Source organism: Silene latifolia, chromosome 7 (assembly GCF_048544455.1).
Source record: "Silene latifolia isolate original U9 population chromosome 7, ASM4854445v1, whole genome shotgun sequence".
Lineage (NCBI taxonomy): Eukaryota > Viridiplantae > Streptophyta > Magnoliopsida > Caryophyllales > Caryophyllaceae > Silene > Silene latifolia.
Genome location: NC_133532.1, coordinates 126038171 through 126061003, shown reverse-complemented (window position 1 = coordinate 126061003; position 22833 = coordinate 126038171). Strand labels below are relative to the sequence as shown.

At 37.9% G+C, this 22833-nt stretch overlaps 1 protein-coding gene and 1 pseudogene across 1 annotated transcript; both read right to left on the bottom strand.

The window, feature by feature from the left end:
- Positions 1 to 368: 368 nt before the first annotated feature.
- Positions 369 to 11086, bottom strand: LOC141590754 (cysteine-rich receptor-like protein kinase 15; annotated as a pseudogene).
- A 1219-nt stretch (positions 11087 to 12305) lies between these two features.
- On the bottom strand, positions 12306 to 15993 carry LOC141590753 (cysteine-rich receptor-like protein kinase 44). The gene is made up of 7 exons (XM_074411316.1): positions 15864 to 15993; positions 15003 to 15173; positions 13941 to 14071; positions 13635 to 13845; positions 13133 to 13373; positions 12929 to 13016; positions 12306 to 12647 (listed from the first exon to the last, which is right to left on the bottom strand). The coding sequence occupies exons 1-7, from the start codon at positions 15991 to 15993 to the stop codon at positions 12306 to 12308; spliced, it is 1314 nt and encodes a 437-aa protein (XP_074267417.1).
- Positions 15994 to 22833: the final 6840 nt, after the last annotated feature.

Sequence of the window (22833 nt, the reverse complement as noted above, 5' to 3'; positions counted from 1 at the left end):
CCGTCCATATTCCAACAATCAGTAACGAGTTTGACTGATCCGATATTGAATCCACCTCCTTTTTCACTTGATATTTGACTTGATCTCAGTAGATTTTGTTTATGCTTGGCAGTTTAAATTTTTTTACTTACATCGTTACGAGATTAATTAAGATACTAAAAATTTATTTGATGGCTTACCGCCCTGGCTAACGGTGAACATATGGTATAATTAGTGCCGAACTGTATATGTTTCTTTCTACTTAGCAGCGCGACTAACAATATGACATAATCAAGTACAATATCATCAAATTTAGTTACACGTAATTGTAAACTTCACAACTCTTAGTAATAATGTTCACATTGATTAATGATTTTTTGTGTGTGCAAACACCTGATCAAAACTAAGATGACAAAACAATAGTGAATCGTGCAAATAATACGTAGATGATCAATCATCGTGGTTGAGGGTATAAATCCTGATTGGGTTCGGTCTGCCAGGTGACAGTCTTGACGGAAAGCTGATCAGAGTCGGTCTGTGGGTTACTACTATGAGAATTAGCAATCCCGAATTGATGAAAGGACGTCGATGGTGCTAATGGCAATGGAAGATCGATAGACCCAGTAAGCATTAGAACAATAGAAGTCATTGCAGGTCTTTGCTCTGGAATTGCTTGCACACATAGCAGTCCAATCTGAATGCACCTTATAACGTCGTTGTTCGAACTATTGTTGTAAAGTAATGCGGGATCCGTTATGTCGATGGATCGCCCCTCATCCCATAGTCTCCATGCCTATGGTTAAAAACATAATTTTATAACTGACATATATATGAATCACTAGTAGTTGACATTTAACGTGGAGACGAGATTCTGGACTTACAAGGATCGGGAGATCCTCGTTTCGTGTTGAAGTGCTGTATAATCTGTTTTTCTGGCCGCTTACAATCTCCAAAAGCATGATTCCGAAACTATAGACATCGGACTTGTCTGAGTATTCCCCGGTCATGAACTCTGGTGCCATGTACCCACTGTATACAATAGTGAGAATTAACAGAGAAAGGGTCTAGAGAAAATTAAACTTATCTTAGTGAGAAACCATCCTCGCAAGAATTTGTAATCCTTGATTGAAAGCTTACCGTGTTCCCATAATGCGACTGGTGTGGCCATGCTTCTGTTCAACGCCAAAAAGTTTTGCCATGCCAAAGTCAGCTATCTTTGGGTTCATTTTTTCATCTAACAAAATGTTGCTAGGCTTAAGATCGCGATGTATTATAGTTAGCCGAGAATCTTCATGGAGATACTGCAAACCTCTCGCAATGCCCATTATAATTTTGTAGCGTGTTTCCCAATCCAATAGCGACCGCTTCATCGGATCTTTAGTAGCATGAGTGAAGATAGTCAAATAACAGAGAAAATAAATAAGCACACAACTCACTTTATATGGATCAATATTTGTATAATAGTATAGTACGTTTAGGTAAATTCAGAGCATTCGTCGAGCGGGCTTAGGTAATTTAGAGATAATACCCTAGGTAGAACTTTTAAGCAATTGTCGAAAAGATTTACCAAATAGAAATTGATCGAGGCTAGAATTAGATAGAAACTCATAGACAAGTAGTTTCTCGTCTCCTTCCGAGCAAACTCCCATTAGCCTAACAAGATTTTTATGTTGAAGTTTGGCCAGAAGTTTGGCCTCAGCCAGGAATTCCTGGGTACCTTGCCCTGAGGTGTCGGAGAGCCGCTTTATGGCTAATTGCTGCCCATTAAGTGTTCCCTGTCGATATATATGTGAACGGATAGTTAGCAAAGATCATATGGCCGCATTTATAACAAAATTAATGTGCGGCAGTAGGTTGTGAAAGCCAATTTCGGGATAGATATCAAAATCGACCGTAGTATTTAATAGTTTGAGCATGGATTATAACCTTGTAAACAATACCGAAACCTCCTTCACCAAGTGCATTTTCAGCTGAGAAGTCCCTTGTTGCTAATTTCATAGTGGCGAGATCATATTGTATGAATTCGCTGTCTCCGATGCTTTCTGTGTCAATTGTTACAGTTTCATGAAAATTATTTCATTTAGACTACTATTCGCCGGACTTGTTTATGCCCTAAATTCGACTGTAAAAGTGAATTTTGATTAAATTGCCTGATCAATTAAATTACTTGTTTTGTAACATGAACACACTTGAAGTACTAAAAATCATTCAAATGTTTATTTTTTCGAATCTAATAAACATTTAATTGTACATATCTCTGCTTCGGATAGTTCTCAGAATTTGGACATTGAAAGTCTTAACTAATAATGTCATTGAGACTATGTCTTGATCAGCATGACAGCATAGAAATAATCAAACAAGTTAATCAACAATCTTTCATTTTGGAAGACATAGTAGTCGAAAGTCGTGTAGTTAATTATGGTAAAATGTTGGAATCATACGAAATGCCATTGATTAAAATTTACCATGAGCTCACAATTCATACTCTTATTTGACAATTAGCAAAAGCAGATTTTAAACCACATAATACATTTGGTGGAATATGATGAAATTGATAAATTACCATTCGGCTAATGCAATTCGGTAATTTTTAATGATTACCCTATATTTAATCGTCTTAAAAGGCCATAGCTGAAGTCGAGTGATGTTAAAGCACACATTATATGTTGTAAATTCTTGAAGACTTACCAGAACCATCAAGCCGTCCCCTTGTTGATGCGGAAGGTACACCGTTGCTTGCTTCTTTTGGCTTTTTACGGAACAAACATATCCACAAAACAGCTGATAGACCTAGCAATCCAACTGCTGCGCTAACGGCTATTGCTGCTATGATTCCTGGTGAAATTGACCATTTCTTGATACTTGTTTGCGAATCTGAATTGAACCATGATTCAACAATTAGCAACTCGGTAAATCTATAAAAATTTCAAATATGAATGATGTTACTACTAACTAATTACCTTGATCAATGCCCAGAGGAGGAGGAGGAGAACGAGCTGAAGGCACCTGCGTAAAAATAAAGGGACCCGTCGTATCATACCTCAACTGACAACTAGGGAAAAGCACCAAGACATTTACACTTGCATTACAACATTGAATCATTTGGACATAAGCTCTGTTTAGACAATTTTTGCAACTCGAAGGATCAATATCAGGGGTGCATTGTCCAAAACAAAAAACTTGTTCCGACAAGTTAATGTTTGTATCCTTTGAAGCGAATCGTTCTGGGGTAGAGGAAGCATCCTGGATGACGCTCTTCATTGAAGTAGCTAATTTCGGAGCAAATTCATTAAAATTTGAGACATTCTTCGGGAACCATAAAGAAAGAGAAGGAATTAACTCTGCTATAGAGAATATGTTACGATTTGCATACCGTAACATGCACTCGTAGTACCATACAATAGCCTCCCGATACAAAGGGCACACATCGACTATCCTTTGAGTCGCATTTTGAACACATGCGCTACAAATGTCGATGCTTACGTCATTTCGACATTGAAAGAGGCCATAAACTCGATTGGAACCAACACCGGCTGTGTAATTGTAAAATTTGAGAGAACTCGTTTTGGACGTGAGATTTCCGAAAAGACGATTGAGGTTGTTTTCGTATACGCTACCTGATGTGTAATTGAAGGTTGTGTTCATACAACCGGTATGTACGTATTTATATTGTGCATCAACTGTTATTATATAAAATTGATATACTAAAATGGTTGCGAAAACAATCACAATTTTCCCCATGACGGGAATTATGCAAATATGTCGATTCGTTTTGCGATTAACATAGGCAATATTAGTACTGATAATATTTGCAAGGGAATATAGTGGAAATTATTTAATTTCTTCAAAGTCAATGACTATAGTTTGATAGTTTCTATCTCATTGATGGGATCAATGTTGGCTTCACGTTGGACTTGTTCATGTCATATTGTCATACTGTACTCACTGTGACTCTATGGATCTTTTAAGTTTCACCCGTTCTCATTTAAGACCGTCTTAATTTAAGACGTTTATTATAGCCGAATTATATAAAGGTGAAAATGAAAGAAAGTTGTGAGATTTTTCTTAATTTAAGACGGTTTTAAATATGAGCTACTGTTTAAGGTTAGATCAGCATACCCTTTGGTTGATGAAGAACTAGCCTTTGTAAAATCAAAACTGAAATTGAGTTAAATAACTTTATAAAATAAAAATACCCATTTGGAATAAATCAATTAGATGTTGTTATCATTGAACTGTATTAGGTTTGAAGGATTATTGATGTGTTATTTTAAATTCGCAAGTGTACGGTAACGTGGTAGCACTTGAGGGTCGATTTCACGGGGAGCTTGTTATGCAATAATGATGAATTCTAGCTATATGATTAGCTAAGTCAACAATAATTGAGTTTGATTTTAATCTAATCAACTAAACTAATTAAAATAAAATGCAATTAAACAAGATATGGAAATTGAGCAAGTAAATGTAAATGTTGTAATTCAATGGAATAAAAAGGCCTAGGACCCGATTTCCCACCAACATTTCGTGTTTATTGTCATGATTCCTTTTGACTAGCTATTGGCGTGATACGTAAGCAGTAGATGGCTTTAATTCGCCTAACACCCCCCTCTTGGGTTCGCATGAGGACACTAGTTCTCTCAACCCCCCTCCCTTTCGGTCTCAGAGGTCGGAATCCTTATGTAGAAACCCGACTACCCTAAAAACGTGCACTTTTCCAAGGTATTCTAGCATCACCTTAAATCCATTAACCCCTCATCATTTTTCCGGTCATCCAACTCCTTCTCTTGAAGATTGAATTCAAACACTAGTCTAGAGGTACCCTCCCTTGGTTCTCCCTTTCGGTCTCAACCTAGGTTAGTAATAGGTCTAATTTTTGGGTACCCGATTCCCGACCTAACCAACTTTCGTTGATGGACAAGGGTCCCAAACCAACATTACCCATAATTTACCAATTCATCATGTCAATCCTCTAGCCAACCCTTACTAATCCTCCCCAACAACTATTTTTATAGGAATCGATCAAATAAACCACTCATGTTGGGGTCAATCGAGTTCTAGTAAAAGGATTATTCACTAATCATGTTAATTAAGACAAACAAATGATAAAGTTGACACTTTAACAATTGACATGTTATTAAATTAATTTCTATAGCTAATCATGCAATTGGTAACAAGAATGATGATAATTGACTAATTAAACTTTAATTAAAGTGAAATTAAACTAAAAGGTGGTAACTTTGACTATAAGTAATGTAATATTCAGACATAAAACAGACATAAACTAAGGAAATGAAATTGAAAAAACAAAACAAGAAATTAAAGAGGGGAAAAGAAAATATACCAACTAAGATGAAAGAAATAAACTTGATTGAATTAATTGCTTGAATAGTTGAAGAACAAGATGAGATCCAATTTCTTCTACAAAATTCCTCCAACTACCTAATTTTTTATGTAAATTAAAGTGTCTCTAGTTGTGTCTCAAATAATAGGGTTTTGCTATTTATACAAAAGGTCTGAAACACAATTACAAGGGTCAAAAACTGAGTTTGGCCCAAATCACGGGTCCATCCAGTGTGGTGATACGCCGGCCGTGTGCCATTTACGTCGGATGGACCTCAGTTACACCCATGCTCCAAAATTACACCCATAAGGCTAAAAAGATACACCCTACGAGGTCTTGTTGCACCTTGCCTAAAGTCGTTACATCCACGCTTAGCGCAATACACCCATCAGGCTAAAAAGATACACCTTACGAGTCCTAGTCGCGTCTTGCTTGAAATGGATATACCCATGATCGAAGCTTAGAAAGGCTTCAAAACGGCTTCAATTCTTCACTTCCCTTCTTGTAATTGGTTCCGGCCTTTACTCGATCTCCTTATTTCAACTAGAAATGCGTGAAGTACTACAAGAATCTAGCAAAGCCGTGAGCAAAGTACATAAATGCAAATTGATCATAGAGGAAAGGCATTTAGCATAGAAATGCATAAAACTTAGGGCCGAGTTAAGGTTTTCGGTCAAAATAGTAGGGCGATAAAGTAGTTATCAATTATTTGCATCCTTTAAGAAGTAATGAAAGGCTGAGTAAATGATTGTTGAAGTACACTTGTATAGTAGCAAGTCTTCATTCTCTTTAATAGGGTCCAATTAATCCCTAGCATGTCAAGTTTAGTTGATTAAATTTCATAATTAATCAGTTAGGTAATTAGTTGGCTTAATGAGATTTGACTTGTTTATGTTCTATTTAACTTGGGATTATTATATTGTTGACTCTCGACCCTTGACCATCAGTGAGAATTGAGTAGAGTGGGAGCCGAGTCACCTCGCCTAGACTAGTTGCCAACTTGAGTTGAACCCGAGAGGTAGAACTTCGGAATTAAGGGTACCCTTAATTGTAGGTTTGAAATCGACCTTGATAAAGGAAGTGGGATGACCGGGAATCTAGCGCGGGTTTAATGACTTTGACCAACATTCGGATACCACGGGAATGGCACAATTCTTGGGTAATTGGGTGTTGACTTGAGGATACTGACCCAAGAACCCGAGAGGGAGGTGATCGAGATAGCTACCGTCCAAACGTGATGCCAAGAGGGAGGTGTTTGGAGACCTAAAGGCGTCATTTCCACTAAACCATCGACCCAACGACTAGTTAACGAGATTCATGGTCGTAAACAAGGCGTGTTGGTAGAGAAATCAGACCCTAGACCTTTGTTTATTTCGTAAACCACTCTTTCTATTACTTGTTTAGTAGATTTAATTATAAATTTAGTTACGTAGCTTAATTTCAAGCTACTTCTTAATTTGGATAGCTAGCTTGTAATTTGAGACGAATTAGTACTCGATCCTTAATCTTTCTATGGATTCGACCTCGAATACCCTGCTACATTAGTTGAAATAATTTTTTTTGGCCGGGAGAGCGCGACAAACCCCGCATCACTAACAATATGACAAGATCAATCAATTAAAATATCATCACATTTAATTCATTGTACATGCAAAACACACAACTCATAGTAATGTTCACATTGAATAATGATTTTTTTTAGGGCGCAAACACTTGATCAAAAACTAGCCGACAAAACAATAGTGAATCGTGCAAAATAATATGTCAACTATCAATCATCTTGGTCGTGGGTATAAATCCTGGTCAGATTCGATCTGCCAGGTGACAGTCTTGACGGAAAGCTGATCAGAGTTGGTCTGTAGATTGCCACTATAAGAATTAGGTATCCCGAATTGATGACAGGAAATCGATGGTACTAATGGCAACGGAAGATCAGTAGAGCCAGTAAGCATTAGAACAACAGATGCCATTGCGGGTCTTTGCTCTGCGTTTTCTTGAACACATAGCAGTCCGATATGTATGCACCTTATCACATCGTTGGTTGAATAATTGTTGTTAAGTAATGCAGGATCTGTTAGGTCCAAGGATCGCCCCTCATCCCATAGTCTCCATGCCTTACAGTTGAAAAATAATATTTTAACAAACATATATAGATTACTAGTAGTCGATATTTAACGTGGAGACGATATTATGGACTTACAAGGGTTGGGAGATCCTCAATTCCTGGTGAAGTGTTAAATAATTTGTTCTTCTGACCGCTTACAATCTCCAAAAGCATGATTCCGAAACTATAGACATCCGATTTATCTGACTATTCCCCGGTCATGAACTCTGGTGCCATGTACCCACTATATATAATAATTACATTAAACAGAGAAAGGGTCTCGAGAAAAATGAACTTATATTAGTGAGAGACTATCCTCGCTAGAATCTATAATCCTCAATTGAAAGCTTACCGTGTTCCCATAATGCGACTGGTGTGCCCATGCTTCTGTTCAATGCCCAAAAGTTTTGCCATGCCAAAGTCAGCTATCTTCGGGTTCATTTTTTCATCTAGCAAAATGTTGCTAGGCTTGAGGTCCCGATGTATTATAGTAAGCCGAGAATCTTCATGAAGATATTGCAGATCTCTTGCAATGCCCATTATAATTTTGTAGCGTGTTTCCCAATTTAATAGCGGGCGCTTCATTGGATCTAAAGTAGCATGACGATAGTCAAATAAAAGAAAAAAAAACATAACTTACTTTATATGGATTCAGTATTTATATCCTCGTATACTTCGTATCATAGTATATTATGTTTAGGTAAATTTGTAGACGCTAATATAAAATATCTTATCCACTAACCTTAATCATGTTATTCTCACGTTATCATATTACTTCATAGGGAAATATGATTCTAACAATTCTAATGCTCGACTCGTTCAAGATCGGTTAAATCATGTTCGAACCAAGCTTGACTAAACCAATTCCGAGGACTTTTAAGGAAGTTTCCAAAGAAGATTTACCAAATAAAAACTGGTCCAAGCTAGAATTAGGAAGAAACTCATAGGCAAGTAGTTTCTCGTCTCCTTCCGAGCAAACTCCCATTAGCCTAACAAGATTTTTGTGTTGAAGTTTGGCCAGAAGCCGGGCCTCGACCATGAATTCCTTGGTACCTTGCCCTGAGTTGTCCGACAGCCGCTTTATGGCTAACTGTTGTCCATTCTCAAGCGTCCCCTATTTTGAATAACGCATTCGTTAGCAAAGATCATTCATTAATAATCAAACAAAATAAATTAATGTGTAACAGTAGGGCATAAAACCCAATTTTTGAGGTGTATATCAAAATCGAAAGTGGTACTCGTATTTAATATTTTGAGCATGGGTTATAACCTGGTAAACAATACCGAAACCTCCTTCACCAAGTGCGTTTTCAGCTAAGAAGTCTCCTGTTGCTAATTTCATAGTGGCAAGATCATATTGCATGAATTCACTGTCTTCTATGCTTTCTGCGACAATTGTTACAATTTCATCAAATTTGTTTCGTTTAGATTTGTATTTGTCGTAGCTTGACTAAATTGATTAATCATTTAAACTAGTTTAGAACCCTTGCAATAAACTCCCGATATACATTATTTCTTAATTTTTGTAAGATATTTAAATAATAATGAGTGGCATCTCATTAATTGTTCATTTTATCTACAGAAATTATCACGGCCACTTGCGCCACGAAAGATATTCCTCAGCCACGGAAATTTAGCTTTTCGCCACGAATTTAGTCATGGCCAAGGTGCTCATTTATATTAGGGGTGGTATCTCATTAATTGTTCATTTTTCTCGTTGTTGTATTTGTTTTGAGAAAAAAAAATGAAACTAAAATTAATTCAATAAAATTGAGTAATGTGCTCAAAAGTATTTTTTTAAAAAAATATTTTTTTAGATCACAAATCTAATGATTTAAATCTATAAATTCTCCCAATTTTTTTTGCCATGAAATTAATAAAAGTGATTTATAGTTTTGTTTATACGTAGTATGAGTCCATATCATCTTCAAATAATAGCATCAATAAAAAATTAAGTAGTTTATAATTTTTTAATATTTATGTTTTAATTAAAATATCATAGTTTAGAAGTTAGTGACAATTATTTAATTTGAAGAAAAGATTAATTTTAGTAAAAAGATTAATTTTAATCAAATAAAATAAAATTATTAAATTATTTAGTTCTTTATTATTTAGTAAATACACTTAAATTGTGAATAGCTTTCTTAGTTAAAAAAGATACATTTTGGAGGGAAAATTTGTGAGTTCACTTATTCTTTTAGTAAATAATAAGGGGATTATCACATTTGGGAGTATTAAAATACTTCGTATCATTGAATGCTTATTTTGTCGAATCAAACTAAACCTTTGATGAAATGTGTCGAATGTCCATGAGGCTTTGTCAACATTATCAGCATGACACCATAGAAACAATCAAACGAGCTCATCAACTTTCTTTTATTCTCAGAGACATAAGTAGGTGTGTGGTTAATCGTCATGGTTAAATGCAGAAACAATTCGATATGCCATTGATTAAATTGTGAGGGTTGTTTTGCTGGCATAATTTTATGCAAAATATATGGGCATCTAAATTACTATCAGCTCGCAATTCTTAATCAACAATTAGCGGAAGTAGATTTTAAACCAAAGATAACATTTGGCGATATATGATCTTCACATTGTTAATTAGTAATCGACTAATGCAATTCCGGCATTGTTATTGGTTGCCCTATATTTAATCTTCTTAAAAGGCGATAGGTGACGTCAAGAGATGTTAAAGCACCCATTATAAGCTGTAAATGCTTGAGGACTTACCAAAACCATCAACCCGTCCCCTTGTTGACGCCAAAGGCGCACTACTACTCGCTTCTTTTGGCTTTTTACGGAACAAACATATCCACAAAACAGCTGATAAACCTAGCAATCCAACTGATGCGCTAACGACTATTGCTGCAATAATTCCCGGCGTAATTGATGATTTACTTGTTTGTGAATCTGAATTGAACCATGATTTACCATTAGCATAGTTTTAAATAGGTGAAAATGTCAAATAACTATTATGTAACTAATCAATCACCTCGATCAATCCACGGAGGAGGAGAATGAGCCGGAGGCACCTGCTTAAAAATAAAGGGACCGGTCGTATCATACCTCAATTGACAACTGGGGTAAAATACCAGTGCAAGTATGCTTGCATTACTAAATTTAACCATATCCGAATAAGCTCTTTTTAGACAATTATCACAACTAGAAGGATCGATATCAGTGGTGCATTGTGCAAAACTAAAAACTTGTTCCAACAACGTAACATTGGTTTCCGCTGAAGCGAATCTTAGTGGTGTAGAGGAAGCATCCTGGATGACGTCGTTCATTGCATTGGCTAGCTTCGGAGCAAATGCATTAAAGTTTGATACATTCCTCCTACTCCATAGATAGGTTCCGGGAAATGTCTCCGACATGGAGAAGATGTAACGATTTGCATACCGTAACATGCACTCATAGTGCCATAGGATAGCTTCCCCATACAAAGGACAGACTTCAACTATCATCTGAGTTGCATTTTGAACACATTTGCTACAAAGCTCGAAGACAATATCATTTCGACATTGAAAGAGGCCATAAACTTGATTGGAACCGATACCAGTTGTGTAATTATAAAACTTGTGGGTAGTCGTTTTGGATGTGAGATTTCCGAAAAGGCGATTGAGGTTCTTTTCGTATACGCTACCTGAGGTGTAATTCATGTTTGTACCTGTACAATAATTATCTGCAAATGTAAATTGTGCATCAATTTTTAAGCAAAATTGACACACTAATATGGTTGCTAACACAATCACATTTTTCGCCATTTGACGGAAATTACGCCAATATGTCGATCTTTTTTTGGCGATTAACATTAACAATCTTATTACTCGCAAATATATGCAAGGGAATCTAGTGGAAATTGTTTAATTTCTTCAAAGTCAATGTATTTATTTGATATTTTCTATCTAGTTGATGAAATCAATGTTGGCTTCACGTTCGACTTCTCCATGTGATACCCTCTGGCTGATGAAGAACTAGCCTTTGTAAACCGAAACTGAAATCGAATTAAATTGGTTTATAAAAATACCTATTTGGAATAAACCAATTAATTGTTGTTATCATTGAACTTAATTGGGTTGAAGGATTATTTGCATCCTTTAGCAAGTAATGATAGGTTGATTAAATGATTGTTGGAGTAGTCTTCACTCTCTTCAATAGTTTTTATTATTTCATGTCGTCGTCATTTATCATGTCAGCCGACCCCAAATCATTTTGGGATTAAGGCTCTGATGTTGTTGTCGTTAATTGAAAGGTATCTCTGCACCAAGTGTCGAAAAATCCTCTGTATTTTTACATAATCATATTCGATGGATCGATATTCGACCATATGGAGAGTAATGTTGGTGTCTATACAATGTATTTACAATTCAAAATTAAGGTCTCGTACATCCAACCCCCGATTACCCCATGACAACTAAGTGCCTTTTAATGATGAGAGTATAATTGTTATTTCTATTGAAAGCTTGAATCAAATAGTTAAATCAAGTAACAAAATCAACCGGAACACCTTCGCAAAGTTTTGATTTCAAGACTAACGAATTCAATTTCGAACCTAATTCATGAGATAATTTAACAAAATTCAAGTATTGCAATCAATCAAACAATCAATATATGAACGATTAAACGATACTTGTACAAAAATTTTGTATGATTACGAGAAGAGAAGGTTGGAAACAGAAGTTACACACGGAGTACCATTGCTCGAAGATCTAGAGAAGTTAGGAATTGAAAGTTTTATGATACCTTGTCAAATAAGAAGTTGGATTCACATCCAAACTCTATACAACTCGATAAGAAAATCGCAAAAGTCGGAAATATCTACCGAAGAAAAAATTGCCAATCGCGTAAATATATAATGTGTAGAGTGTAGACTACCAATTATCTTGGTCTTGTTGGGTATAAATCTTGCTCGAATTCAGTCCGCCAGGTTACAGTTTTAGCGGCAGCCTGATCATGGTCGCTTTGTTGATCATCACTGTAAGATTCAGTCCCCATGTCGAGTTGATGGGACGATGTTTCTGGGGCTGAAGGTAATGGAATATCGACATAGCCTGCAAGCATCGTAACCACTGTTGGCATTGTGGGTCTTTGGTTGGCGTTTGCTTGAACACATAGTAATCCAATCTGAATACACCTTATCACGTCGTTGCTTGAACAATTGTTGTAAAGTGCTGGGTCTGTTAGATCGAAGGGTCTCCCGTCGTTCCATAGTCTCCATGCCTTCCAATACAAACATAGCCACACATAAATTTGAGTACGGTCGTTGAAGAAAATAAACTTGTGCCATCAAGTGGTATCAAGTCTCGCTACCACCCTGTCACATACCATATGTTGAGTCCATGATGGACCATACATACGGCAAACTAAGACGGTAGTACTAAGACTCGCTATCACGTGACATTGAAATTAGCATGAACATTTTCTAGTATTGAACTTACATGGATCGGGAGGTCCTCATTATGTGGTGATCGATTAAATAATCTGTTCTTTTGACCGCTTACAGTCTCCAAAAGCATTATTCCAAAACTATAGACATCAGATTCCTTTGAGTGGGAACCTAACGTTCTGTTTTCTGGTGCCACGTATCCTCTGCATATATCGGTTTGATAAAGTTTTAGTAGTGTAATCTTATTGTGCAATCGTCTCATTTGCAACTTGCGATTACCTAATGCCAAAATTTAAATATATTGAAAGAATAAACATACTTTGTTCTAACAATGCGACTGGTGTTCCGGCGAGGTACTCGTGCAACATCCAAGAGTTTGTCCAAGCCAAAGTCGGTTATCTTCGGGTTCATGTCTCTATCTAATAAAATGTTGTTCGGCTTAAGGTGACCATGAACAATAGAAAGGTGTGAATCTTCATGGAGATATTGCAGACCTTTTGCGATACCCAGGATGATATTATACCGTGCCAACCAACCTAAAAGTGGCCTCTTTCTCGCATCTTAAGTGCCATAAAAAAAGGTGTCGTCAAATTATAGCAAACAATTACGATGTTTGTACATTTTACTGATATTAAGTTATTAATTACGTCTCAACATTCATTTTAACTTTAATAACCAAATACGTAATTCATTCAGTTCATCTTCATACATTTGTTTAAAATCCTCGCATATTTTGGACAAAATTTTTGGAAATGAAATGAACGAGGAGATCGAGTACGTGTCAGTGCTTAAGATTGTTGTAATGGTCAAAAAACACTTACCAAACAGAAATCGGTCAAGGCTTGCATTAGACATAAGCTCATAGACGAGTAGTTTTTCATCTCCTTCATAGCAGAATCCAACGAGCCTAGCAAGGTTACTATGGCGAAGCTCGGCTAGAAGATCTACTGATGACATGAAATCGTCTCTTCTCTGTCCAGAGGCAACAGAGAGCCTCTTAATGGCTAATGGTCGTCCATTCTCAAGTACCCCCTATCGATACATATGAAATGATTTGGTAGCGATGAGGAAAAGTGATTATTGAAGGTAAGATATAATTAGATTAAGCATAGCGAAGATGTGAGTACCTTGTAAACAGTACCGAATCCTCCTTCACCCAACGCGTTTTCATTCGAGAAGTCTCTTGTTGCATTTTTCAAAGTTGCAAAATCATATTCCATAAATTCAATTTCACCATAATTATATGCATCACCATTTACTGTTTCATCAAAAACAACCTTATATTTATTAACTAGGTAGTTTTTCATAATTTATATTCCATAAATTCAATTTCACTATAAAGAGCGTAATTTTTCAACATCTTTTAGCATTGGAGCAAGCTAAGTATTGAAGATAACTAATTAACTATAATTACCTACCATATGTGTGAAGTAGAGGGCCTTAGTTATGTCAGAAGGGCACGCCGCCCCTGTTGATCATTTATGTCCCTATAGATAACGCGAAAGTGACAATTTGACCCTTTAACTTTGTTCAATGGTGAAATTAAGCCCCTTAAATTTCAATTGTATCAATCAAACCCCTTAACTTTCGTCAAAGGTGAAATTAACCCCTTAACTCGGCAGGTTAGTTTATGTATTCACACACGAGATTAAGTGTTCAAATCAAGTCCGGCTATTTTTTATTCAAAATAGCAATTTTATGTGTCTTAGGGATTATATTTTAGTTTCAACAAGGTTCATGTGACTTGGTCAATCTAATGTAGTTGAGTTGTCCATTTCTCTTGAGTTAGTTGAATGTAGACAACAACAAGGTGGAATGCACGAAACATCATCTTCCTTTGAAAACAAACGAAAATTATTTCTTGACTGAAATGTGATGAGGATGTATGATCCAGCTTATTTGTGATCTATATATGATGGACTCGGCTAAAATTGTCGCGTTACCCCCATGAAGCTATGTACTAAACTTGACTTGAGCTTAAAATTCCCAAAAGAAGCACTTGTATCATCCAAACCCGACATAAAAACGAGGACAAAGTTTGAAATGTATGTAAGACGATGATACTGAGATATCATATACTCGTTGCATAATTGTATAATGTTATCGAATTTTCCTTTTTTTTTTTTTGCAAGCCGATGATTTTTTGGTAATACAGCTAGTTAATTGAGTTCACAAGTTTGATTACTTACCAGCGTTATCGAGCAGCCCCCTTGGGGATGCTAGAGGTGCACCACTACTCCCTCCTTTGGTCCTTTTACGGAACAAACGTATCCACAAAATAGCAAATAGAACAATCAACGCAAATGGTACGCAAACCGATATCGCTACAATGATTCCTATAGTTCTCTTGCTTGAATTAGCTGAATGAAAACAAGTACAATGATAACAAAAAGGTGATGTCACTATAAGCAAACTTTTTTGTCAGTAAAAAAAATAACAGGGATATTCTCTCGCGTAGCTCTCATCTTTTTCATTTTATGAGATGTAGCCCTCTTTTCTTGCAGAAAAACTTTGACCGTCAATAACTCTTGGCTACAAGTTCAGAATACGACAAACTTTTTTTTCAAATTGATCAACCGTCTTTAAAGGTCTTCAGTTTGAAAAAGAATTCACCCACGTCTCAACTCGTAGTCAAGAATTATGGTCGGTCAAAGTTTATTCGTTAAATAGGTTTGATCAACCATAACTACTGGCTACGAGTTCAAAAAGTGGTGATTTTTTTTTTCAAATTAAAAATTTAAAGAGATAATTGGTTTGAAAAAAAAATTACCGTTTTTTGAAGTAGTAACAAAGAAATATTGTCGGTCAAAGAAAAAAACGAGGGGTAGAGCTCAGAAAACGAAAAAATTCAGGGGTATACGAGAGAATATCACTAATACAATTATAATAAAACCGACCTTGATTGGAGGGTGAGGAAGGAGGATACGGGTGGTCTTTCAAAAAAGGACTCGTATCATACCTCAACTGACAACTCGGCATGAAAATCATTGTTGACATACTATTGTTGCAGCATTCTCTCGTTCGAACTAAAGCGGTTTTGAGACAATTACTGCACTCAATTCTATCAATATCAGGGGTACACTGCGCAAAACTGTACAATTGTCTAGACGACGTCCAATTGGTATTGCCAAAATCGTAATGTGGGGACATCGACGAAGTATTCTTGATGATGTCATCCATTGTACTGACTAGTATTTTGTCAGATTCATATCCGTCTGATACAATGCTGTCGTTCTGATGAAAGCTCCAAGGAGACGTCTCGTAGAAAGACGATATATTATAGTTTTTATACCGCAACATACACTCAGAGTACCATACAATACCTTCGCTCTGAGAAGGGCAGTCTTCAGTTATCTTCTTACTTGCACCCGTAACACATTCGACACAATCGTCAGGCGATATGTCATATCGGCATTGAAAGAGGCCATACACTTTGTTTGAATCGTCACCGACTCTGGAATAATAGAAACTGAGATTAAAGGAATTGGAGATGAGGTTACTGAAGAGGAGGTTGACATTCTCTGTATATATTTTTGTGTTATTTAAAGTCGTATTGGAACATTTGGTATCTATATATGTAAATTGTGCATCGATTATGAAAAAAAATTGACAAACTAAAATTGAAGCAAAAATAAGTTTAATTCCTCTCATGGGAAAGGAATTATGCCAATATGACAATTTTTTGAGTTTAACAAAAGTGATCAAGGAATATAGACAATGGTGATTTCTATATTATTTTTACAATAGAATATAGTACAAGTTGTTCATCATCTTCCAAGTCAACCAAAATAGTTTGATGATTTCTCTGATAAAACAATAGAAATTGACGGAATCAACATTAGTTAGCTTCACGTCGAACTACTTCTTTATAAAAGTCTATGTTTATTAAATGTCGAGTTCCGACTAGACCTGGTAAAACTTACCTAACTCGAACAACCAGCCCAAATAGTTAGACCCGAACCCAACCCCCACCCAAATTGAGGACTCATATCTGTTCCCAAAACCTGAATTGACTCGACCCTATTCAACCGACCTGAATGTTTATTATCACATACTAACATACTAATCGTTATTCCCAAATAACTTGATAACTATAAGAGAAGGAACAATATTGAGGATTAATTGTATGTATTGAATTGAATTATGCAAAGATATTACATGGGTTTATATACTAAACCTAAAGCTAGAGAATAGGAAAGAAAATAACTAATTACAATATTTGTGCACCTAATAACAAAATATGGAAATACAAAAGATTGTATGAATTATACATTGCTTGGAGAATGAGCAACTAGATTCGTTTCCTTAATATTCCCCCGCAAGATGGACTGTCCAGTGAAAAGTCCGATCTTGGAGATAAGCGATTCAAAACGAGGACGAGGTAAAGCTTTAGTTAAGACATCAGCTAGTTGATCATCGCCACTAATGTGAGTAACACGAAGAGAGCCATTTTGAACTTGTTCACGGACGAAATGAAAAGCAAGCGCAACATGTTTCATGCGTGAGTGAAAGACAGGGTTCGCTGAGTAGTGTGTGGCGCTTAAATTGTCACAATAAACCACTGGTGAGTCGTTAAATGTAAGGCCAAGCTCCAAAAGAAGAGACCTTACCCAAATGAGTTCGGCAGTGGTATCAGCTACAGCTCGGAACTCAGCTTCAGTAGAGGAAAGAGAGATGGCCTTTTGTTTCTTAGAGGCCCAAGCAATCGGATTTTTACCAAGATAAACCAAGTAGCCAGACGTAGAAACATACTTATCTTTGTCACCACCCCAATCCGCATCACAGAAGCGTGAAGCTGAAGAGGATTATGTCGATGTAATTGAAGACCAAGGTGCATAATACCATGTAAATAACGAAGCAAACGTTTAAGAGCAGCCCAGTGAATAGAAGTAGGATGTTGCATAAATTGAGCCAAGCAATTTACAAAAAACGAAATATCTGGACGCGTAAGGGAAAGATATTGGAGGCTACCAACAGTCGAACGATAGGCAGAAACATCACAAGCAGGTGAGTCAATGGCCGTAGTTAGAGGCGGGTAAGGAAGCATTGGCGTGGTGGAGGGTTTACAGTCGAGCATAGCACATCGTTGAAGAAGATCGAACACATATTTGGTCTGGGATAACAAGAGACCCTTCGAATTGGGGGTAACCTCCACACCAAGGAAGTAAGATAGGGAGCCAAGATCTTTTAACGAAAACCGAGCAGCAAATCAAGTTATAAAGTCATTGAGAAGAGGAGTGGAAGAACCTGTAATGATAATGTCGTCAACATAAACCAGAACATAGAGCACACGAGAATCTTTTTTGTAGATGAAGAGCGAGGGATCAGCGAGAGATGCACAAAAACCAAATGTGAGAAGATAATTCTTGAGTTCGGTGTACCAAACCCGAGGGGCATGTTTGAGACCATAAATTGCTTTCTTTAGACAAAACATATGAGAAGGATGGACATCACTGATAAAACCCGGCGGCTATGACATAAAAACAGTTTCGTGAAGCGAGCCTTAAAGAAAAGCATTATTGACGTCGAATTGTCGAAGCGGCCAGCCGTGAGCAAGAGCAAGAGAAAGTAGCAAGCGAATGGTAACCGGTTTGACTACCGGACTAAATGTGTCAGAGTAGTCAATGCCATGGCGTTGATGGAATCCTTTGGCAACTAAACGAGCTTTGTACTTTTGGATAGTGTTGTCGGGATTGTACTTAACACGAAATACCCATTTGCAGCCTATAATATTTTGAGCGGTATTGGCAGGGACTAGAGACCAGGTATCATTGCGAATAAGGGCATTGTATTCCTCGAGCATGGCGGCATGCCAGTGTGGGGAAGATAAAGCTTGTTTGGTCGTCGTGGGAAGTGAGTGTGGGGATGAGGTAATGGCTAGTTTAGCATAGTGAGGGTTAGGTTTTCTGATATTGTTAGACAGTCTAGTGACAACACGAGGTGGTGGGGGTGGTGGTGGAGGTGGAGGAGGCGGAGTGGTTGAGGGAGGAGGTGAGGGAGAGGCAACGGGTGTGGTCGAAGGAGGGGATAACGGGGAGGCAGGAGGAGAGGAGGGAGGAGCAGAGGTGTCGGGCAGAACAGGGGAGGTGGGAGTGGAAGGGGAGGTAGGTTCAGAGGAGGCAGGAGGGGGTATAGTCGTGGTGGCAGCTGGCTGGGAGGAGGGCAGAAAGATTACAGGAGGATCACACCAATCCGTGAGGGATGGTGCAGGTTCAGCATGAGTACGAGAGGTGAGACGTAAGAACGGGAAATCATTCTCAACAAAGGTGACATGACGGGAAGTGTAAATGCGATTTGTGGTAGGATCGAGACAAAAATATGCACTCTGAGTGGAAGAATAGCCGAGAAAGACACAAGCAATGGATTTTGGGTCGAGTTTATGGGAAGTGTAGGGGCGTAACCACGGGTAGCATCGACAACCAAAGGCTCGAAGTTTTTGATAATTAGGGGACTTGTGAAAAAGACGAGAGTAAGGAGAGTCATGTTGTAGAGTGGGTGTAGGTAGACGATTGATAAGATAGACTGCTGTAGCAAAGGCATTTGGCCAAAAAATAGTAGGGAGATGCGAGTGAGACAGAAGGGCAAGTCCCGTTTCCACAATGTGGCGGTGACGGCGTTCCGCATAACCATTGTGTTCGGGAGTGTGAGGTGGACTCGTGAGATGAGAGATGCCGTGCTGGAGAAGAGATGGTGTAATTTTGATGTACTCACCTCCATTGTCGGAAAACATTTGAATAATAGGCCTATTGAAATATTTTTCAACAAGGAGGCGAAATTGTTGGAAAACAGTAATTGTATCGGACTTCTTTTTGAGCGGATAAAACCAAGTGTATTTAGTAAAGTGATCAACAAATATAACATAGTATTTAAAATTGTCATGAGATAGAATTGGCGAGGACCAAACATCAGAAAAAATTAATTCAAGAGGAACTTGGGACGTAAGCGAGGAGACAGAGAACGGTAACTTATGACTTTTATTTATTTTGCAAGAATGACAAAAATCGAAGCTAGAGCCAGTAATAGCCAAATTAAAGTGTTGTTTTAGAAAAGAAAAGACATTAGACGATGGATGGTCTAGTCTATGGTGCCATAGGAGCGTTGAAGATGACGAGGTGGCTGTGAGAGCTTGACAGGAGGACGGATTCCAGGTGTATATCCTACGATCAATTGGTCCGTGGAGAAGGATCCGGCCCGTTGTGATATCCTTAAAAACGAAACGAGAGTGTGTCAATTCAATAGAGGCATTGTTATCCGTGCAAAACTGAGAGACAGATAATATGTTACGAGCAATTAATGGAACATGAAGAACATTACGAAAAATAAGAGAGGAAGAAGGAGAGGAAATTGTAAAGGAACCTATATTTGATATGGGAAGCGAGGAACCGTCACCAATGATAACATCATCGGGACCATCATACGGGGCATGAAGAGCAAGAGTATTGAGGTCGTTGGTAATGTGGTGAGTTGCACCACTATCAACGAGCCATGAGTCGGGTGTAGAGGAGGTGGCAGTGGCGGTATGCACCTGAGGCCGAGAAGAGGAAGGACGAGGAGGACGCACATAGGGTGTCATGGTGAAGGAGGGGTGATTTTTCTTGAAGTTTCGACAGTTAAGTAGGGTATGGCCTTTGTAGCCGCAGTATTGACAGATAGACACATCGGTTGAGGGTGTGGATAGGATGGGAGAGAAAGTGTTGCGAGGCTGATAGCGTTGGGAGTTGGGGCGGTAATTGGCAGCGAATGCCGTGGTAGGAAGAGGGGTGACAGTGGTAGGGGTGGGGTATTGGAGATTATGGTGGATCAATTTTTCATGTAGAGCATCAAAGGAGATGGGTGTATCTCGTGCCTCAACGGTTTCTTTGATAGCACGATAATGAACGGGGTCAAAACCACGAAGAACCGTAGCGATGATATCTTCGGGGTCCATGGGTTTCCCTAAATTGGCAAGTTCTAGGGTGCAAGTTTTGATTTGGTGCATATATTCCGTAATGGTTTGATCGGGTTTCTTGGTGATGGCTTCAAGACGGTTTTTGATTTGTAGTATGTGACCCCGAGAGGGGTTGGCAAAGGTGGATGAAAGGATGGACCAAACTTCATGGGACGTTTTGGATTGTGTGACGAGAGGGGTGATGGTACTGTCAAGTGTACCAACGAGGGAAGCGAGAAGGAGTTGGTCCTGCCGAGTCCAAGTCGTGTGGGCAGGGTTAGGGGTTTGGCGGTTATCGACCTTGATAGTAGCAGGTAGGTATTTGAGAGAGCCGTTTACATACTGGAAGAGCTCAAGGCCTTGGAGAAAAGATTGGATTTGAAAGGACCATTGGGTATAGTTAGTAGTGGTGAGTGTTTTGCATTGAGAGAGGTTAACAAAGATGATGGGTGTGGCGGGTTCATTGGCGTTGGGAAGGATGAGGGCATGGTTGGCCATGGCGAGAAAGACAATGTCGAGGATCGAAGGCGATTGATACCATATAAGAGAAGGAACAATATTGAGGATTAATTGTATGTATTGAATTGAATTATGCAAAAATATTACATGGGTTTATATACTAAACCTAAAGCTAGAGAATAGGAAAGAAAATAACTAATTACAATATTTGTGCACCTAATAACAAAATATGGAAATACAAAAGATTGTATGAATTATACATTGCTTGGAGAATGAGCAACTAGATCCGTTTCCTTAATAATAACAACGGTTAAATCATGTAAACGGGGCTGAGTCGCACCTAAATTGAGGAGAGAGAGAGAAAGAGTCCGCTTCATAAGCCCAAGGACCTTGACCATGCTCTATCTCAAGAAAATTAAAGTCCAAAAGAACAAGGCCTAACTGTATATTCCATCGATATGGACACCCACGTGTGACACTTCTCAACGCGTAAGATCGTTATTTGGACCTCAACTATCTTTTAGAACTTTTTGTTGAGATGGTCTTCTCACGGCGCTGACACATACGTGGGTTGGAGCTCGGCTGCAACGACTAGTCTTGAGATCAAAACTAACCCCATGGGACTAGCATAATGCAGATTATTTTTTTCCTATCAAGTCAACGTACATTCTGGCTAGAGAAGAACAAGCCATTAAATAAAATTAATTTATAAAACTACCTAGTTGGAATAAATCTATCTACTATTGTTATCATTCCTGCGATTTGGATTTGACGGTTTCCTTTCAGGCTTACCAAAGTCAGTAGAGCCAAAATAAAAGTAGTATTATTATGATGAAATTTTTTGTAGGGAATGTATTCCATTGACTTATTCTTATTTTAGTTCAGAAGACCGGGAAAATAAAGAAGAAGTTCACACGGTTCTTTCTTTCCCTAGAAAGAGAGTTCATCCATCGTGATCCCTAAAATAGGTGGAGCCTCTTAGCCGCTCACAATTCGCATATCAGTTGTATGCGCTGCCCAAACAAACAATTCAAAGACAATAGCAAAATAAAGAACAAAAGAATCTATAATGAGATTTATTTGTCCACATCGAGAATTTGAGGAGTTTATGATATGTTTGTAAGTGATTCTACTCATCACATTACCCAAAGGTGAACATCATATCATATTAGGGTGAATTACGACGCTGGTGGTTCGGAATGTTACCCCTTAAATTTAGGCCTATAAGATTTCCCTCCAGTCTGAACCTTACCACAAGTGACACCACAAAGTTCTCATATAATAACGATAAAGAAACCAACAAAATAAGCATATCATTATCCTCATCTTCTATCTTAACATATATGTTGGTAGATCCTTAAAAGAAAAGTTAAACCTATTAAGATGATCCCAGATTCCCAGAGTGACATACTGATGTGGGGTTTGTCGCACTCCCCCAATCAAACACATTAAACATTAAACTCAACTAATGTAGTAGGGTAGTCGAGGTCGAACCACAAGGAGAATCAAACACATTAAACATTAAACTTAACTAATGTAGTAGGGTAGTCGAGATCGAACCACAAGGAGATCAAGGACCGAGTACTAGTTTGTCTCAAATAACAAGTTAGCTACAGAAATCAAGAAGTAGGTTT

Excerpts from the sequence above, each read along its gene's own strand:
- LOC141590753 (XM_074411316.1), bottom strand. The coding sequence starts at position 15,993 with ATGGATGACATCATCAAGAATACTTCGTCGATGTCCCCACATTACGAT. Across the intron at positions 15,174-15,863 it reads TATTGATAGAATTGAGTGCA|CTAATTCAAGCAAGAGAACT; the intron begins GTAATTGTCTCA and ends GTTTTCATTCAG. Across the intron at positions 13,374-13,634 it reads CCTTGACCGATTTCTGTTTG|ATGCGAGAAAGAGGCCACTT; the intron begins GTAAGTGTTTTT and ends ATGGCACTTAAG.